Consider the following 5,164-nt stretch of genomic DNA (forward strand, 5'->3'; position numbering starts at 1 on the left):
GATTCACTGATTTTTATCTTTCATGATACAACCCAGAATGATGAACCTTTTAGGACAGGCGCTCATGTCACTAAGTTCTAACCCCAATAAGTTTAAGTGCCATGTAGTATTTCTAAGATATCATCATAAGAGATATTTGCCCTTCATCCTCATTTTCCATTCCTCAGCTGAAATATGATGACATATCAAAGTGGTTGCTGGTGCACTAACTTCCATTTGAAACCATAAAGATGAGTTATATCACAGGGATGATATAGATGAGAGCTTGAAGGAACTGGGGTCCCGATGACGATGACTGTAGAGCTGCCATATTGGGACTTGACTGCCTAACCCTGGACTTCTATCGTAAGAGAGAGAAACACTTCTAACTTCTTTAAACCATTGTTGTTTGAGATTTTCTGTCACATAAAATTGCACTTATTCTTATATCTGCTTAGTGATTTTTATCATAGTACCATACATCTTCTCTAAAACAGATTTAATCTATGAAATTATGAGTCATTTTATAATATATTTTGTTCAGTCATTAATTCAATATTTCCTTATTTCTTATTTGATGTTAGGCTCTATGCTATGTATTAGTGGTGCAGAGATAAATATGACTTAATACCTACTTCCAACCAGCTTGCAGCCTGGCTGGGGGGATTGACATATGAACAAATAAATGTGAAATAGAGTTATAGTAGTGCAAGGCGTCTACAAGTGTTTTGGTGGAATAAAATGGAAAGTGAGCAACCCTGCTTTTTAGGTGATGTGAAGGGTTCATAGAGGAGGAAGTAGTGAAGCTGGTTCTTGAAAGATATATAGGAATTGTGTAGTTAAGATAGGGCAGGAGATAAAGTTTTCATAAAAAAAAACTTTATGAAGGCTTGAGGGAATGGTGCAGAATGACTTTGGAATTGGTAAAAAATAGAATTACTGGAAAAGTGACAGTAGATTATATTACAGTAGCTAGGCCACTTTATATATCTGATGAAAATATTTGTCAGCCTACCATCACTTTTCTTCAGAGGTCTGGAAGAATAAGCGTATCACCTGTCCCCTAAGCAACATGCATTTTCATAAAGATTTGCATTTTGGAACACTTGATTTTTTTAAAAGATTTTATTTATTACTTTTTTAGAGAGAGGATAAGGAGTGGAAGGGAGAAAGAAAGGGAGAGAAACATCAATGTGTGAGATAAACATCGATTGGTTGCCTCTGGCACGCACCCAACTGGAGACCTGGCCGGTAACCCAGGGATGTGTTCAGACCAAGAATTGAACTGGGGACCTTTCAGTTTGCAGCATGACACCTGACCCACTGAACCACACCAGTCAGGATGAAATATTTGATATTTTTGATTAAATTTAAGGATTTAACCTTTACTGAGCACTTACTTTGTGCCCTAATTATGTACTTAATATGCATATCTCATTTAATACAGCACCTTTTGGAGGTATTTTAATTATCATGCCCACTTTACAGATGGGGATATTAAAGCTTAGAAACAAGTTATTTGTCTAACATTACATGCTTAGCAAGTAACATGTTGATATCAAATCCAGGTCTCTCTTCCAGAGGCCATACTCTTACTCATTAAGATTTAATCCACTTGTCTTACTGCTCATCTGTCCACATTTATGATCTGTCTGTAAATCATCACTCTATTTCAATAACGATATATTTTATTTTAATATCAGGCACATTCAATATAGATGGTGCTGCTAATATTGAAATGATTACAAAGAATTCAAATATTTCAGTAGTAGATGATCATTCATGTATTCGTCATTGAGATGGCAATTTAATAAATATTAAACCAAATTTGATGGTTTATGAAGACATCTGTGTGTGTGTGTGTATTTGTCTAATCACAGAAACCTAGATCTGGAAGGAACCTTAGAAACAAACACAGTAAATTTCTCAAAACTTTAGGAGAACAAGTCTTCCAATACTAATTTTTGGCTCTTTGGCAAATGGCTTGCCATTAATAAACACCTGCAGAGAATTTCTGAGTTACAGACATGGTTTATTAATTTATTGACAAAGGTAACTCAGAGTCATTTGGACTAGCAGGAAGCATTTGTAAAGGCATAAATTAGGAAATTTAATAAAGATGCCAACTGGATGATAATGATTGTTCCAAGGAGTGAAGAGCCACTGCCCCAAAAATGGCATTTTGGTTTCTTTAGGAAACTGAATTCCTAAATATCCTCATTGGGAAATGTAAGTGGATGGACTGATTCTGAAAAGTGTTAAAATTATTTTGCAAAGGAGCTGGATCTATAATAAAGAGAGAAAACTGAAACTCTGAATGTTTCAGAATCCTAGAGCTGAGTGACCCCTGTACTTTTGCATTTATATCGTAAAATATATAACTTTTCATTAAATATTGTTTTTTAGTCTTCTCTAGTTATTTTATTATGACCCTTATACTCCTAAAGGATCATAAATTCCTTTAGGACATTGATTGTGCTTTTGTTTGTTCTGTTTGGTCTCTTTACTATTATTTTTTGTTTTCCCATGTTAGAACCAAGTTAAGTATTTGTTAAATGTTTCTGAAGTCAATTCCAGAAAACTTGAAACAGTCAAGCTGATATACTCCACAGAAAAAAAATTTGCTCAACAAGATTAAGAGAAAAATGAGGAATTTTCCAGAACACTCGGTGAGAAGCGGGGGAGCGGCGGTTTTCGGTGCTGCGCACAGTAACGCGCTCTTTCCCGCTCCTCCACGCCTGCCTCGGCCCGCTGACCGGCTGTCAAAAATTGTGAAAGAAACCACTTACTATGATGTTTTGGGGGTCAAACCCAATGCCACCCGGGAGGAATTGAAAAAGGCTTACAGGAAGCTGGCCTTGAAGTACCACCCTGATAAGAATCCGAATGAAGGAGAGAAGTTTAAACAGATTTCTCAAGCTTACCAAGTGCTCTCTGATGCAAAGAAAAGGGACTTATATGATAAAGGAGGAGAACAGGCAATTAAAGAAGGTAGAGCACGTGGCGGTTTTGGCTCTCCCATGGACATCTTTGATATGTTTTTTGGAGGAGGAGGAAGGATGCAGAGGGAAGGGAGAGGTAAAAATGTTGTACATCAGCTCTCAGTAACCTTAGAAGATTTATATAGTGGTGCAACAAGAAAACTAGCTCTGCAAAAGAATGTGATTTGTGACAAATGTGAAGGCCGAGGTGGTAAGAAAGGAGCAGTAGAGTGCTGTCCCAATTGCCGAGGCACTGGGATGCAAATAAGAATTCATCAGATAGGACCTGGAATGGTTCAGCAAATTCAGTCTGTGTGCGTGGAATGCCAGGGCCATGGGGAACGGGTCAGTCCTAAAGACAGATGCAAAAGCTGCAATGGAAGGAAAATAGTTCGAGAGAAGAAGATTCTAGAAGTTCATATTGACAAAGGTATGAAAGATGGCCAGAAGATAACATTCCATGGTGAAGGAGACCAAGAACCAGGACTAGAGCCCGGAGATATTTTCATTGTTTTAGATCAGAAGGACCATACTGTTTTCACTCGGCGAGGAGAAGACCTTTTCATGTGTATGGACATACAGCTGGTCGAAGCATTGTGTGACTTCCAAAAGCCAATAGCTACTCTTGACAACCGAACCATAGTCATCACCTCTCATCCAGGTCAGATTGTCAAGCATGGAGACATCAAGTGTGTGCTAAATGAAGGCATGCCAATTTATCGTAGACCGTATGAAAACGGTCGCCTAATCATCGAATTCAAGGTAAATTTTCCTGAGAATGGCTTTCTCTCTCCTGATAAACTCTCTTTGCTGGAAAAACTCCTACCTGAAAGGAAAGAAGTAGAAGAGACTGATGAAATGGACCAGGTAGAACTGGTGGACTTTGATCCAAATCAAGAAAGACGACGCCATGACAATGGAGAAGCATATGAGGATGATGAACATCATCTTAGAGGTGGGGTTCAGTGTCAGACCTCTTAATGAGGCCAGTGAATGACACTCACTGCTGGCATTTTATATACAGTAGTGAATGAGTGAAGGACTATAATCATAATATGCTCACTACTTGCTATTGTTTTTGTTTTAATATTCAACTATAGTAGTGTTTTAAAAGTTAAATGAAGAATAAACTCAAAATATAAAAGCTCAAAAAAAAGAGAAAAATGATATTGTTTGCTTCCCTACTATTGTTTTCATTTATTCATTTCACAAATACATATTGATAATATGGTATTGATACATAAAAGCCCTGCGTTAGGCCCTGAAGGACATGCAGGTAGCCTCTTCTGAGGATGCCTGAGGTCCGATAGTAGAAATAAGATATGTACGTTACAAATTTTAGTGCCAGGTAAAGAGAGAAATGTGCTGTGATGGCCTGTTTAGCATGCCCAGATTGGGTTGTACCCTTTTCAAAACAGTGAAATAGAGTAGTTTCTGTTTAACTATTTTCTTGAAAATCATCCCAAACAATAAGGAGAGTGCGAAGCAGCACACACACACAAAATCTATTCTAATAGAAAAGGTTGATATCTATAAATTTGCACTATAATATGTGAAGACAGAGGTGAGGAGAGTTAAATATGAATTCCTGTAGTAATTAATCTTAGTGTTGATAGCAATGAATGTTCTGACCAGAAGTAAGATAGTTTACCCTAGGAGTATGAGGATGTGAAAATCTGTATGAGGAGTGGTTATGACCCCACCCTCCAACCCATGCAGTTATCAATCTCTTCTCCCACTTCCACAGGCTACTGGAGATTTATTTTCTGAGGAGCAGAGCATGAAAGACTCTACATATCAGGAACAGAGGATAGGCACGTAGAAGCCATGCTGATAAAAGGGGCATTAGGTCTGCATACTGAATGGGAAGCCCTGGACCATTTCTTCCACCCATCTCCAGAATTCCAACAGTCATGTTTATTTACACTCTCTCCCCTGGTTATTCATCTGAAGTACACTGATAAGGCCTAATTTCTCCCACCTTGCCGGCATGACCCCTTTCCTGCCCCTGGCAACTAAAGGGTTAGCAGTGGGCACAGCAGCAAACTCTGCTCCAGCTCTCTGGTTTTACCAGTTGTTACATGTTTTGAGTATCTCCATTCCCCTGTAACCTCAACCTTCCAAAGGGTACAGGAGGGATTCTTCTTTGGAGATTAATTTCTACAGAAAATAGTTATAGAAGTTGATATTTGTGTGTATATATC

The 5,164-nt window shown here is 38.2% G+C and overlaps 1 protein-coding gene across 1 annotated transcript; it reads left to right on the forward strand.

Annotated features, from left to right (window-relative positions):
- Positions 1-2,624: 2,624 nt before the first annotated feature.
- LOC129064461 (dnaJ homolog subfamily A member 1-like) lies at positions 2,625-4,102 on the forward strand. The gene has a single exon (XM_054565681.1). The coding sequence runs from the start codon at positions 2,625-2,627 to the stop codon at positions 3,939-3,941; it is 1,317 nt and encodes a 438-aa protein (XP_054421656.1). The 3' UTR covers positions 3,942-4,102.
- The last annotated feature ends 1,062 nt before the right edge of the window (positions 4,103-5,164 follow it).

This window comes from Pteronotus mesoamericanus, unplaced genomic scaffold (genome assembly GCF_021234165.1).
Source record: "Pteronotus mesoamericanus isolate MK-2021 breed Mesoamerican mustached bat unplaced genomic scaffold, CSHL_Meso_final contig_164, whole genome shotgun sequence".
Classification (NCBI taxonomy): Eukaryota; Metazoa; Chordata; class Mammalia; order Chiroptera; family Mormoopidae; genus Pteronotus; species Pteronotus mesoamericanus.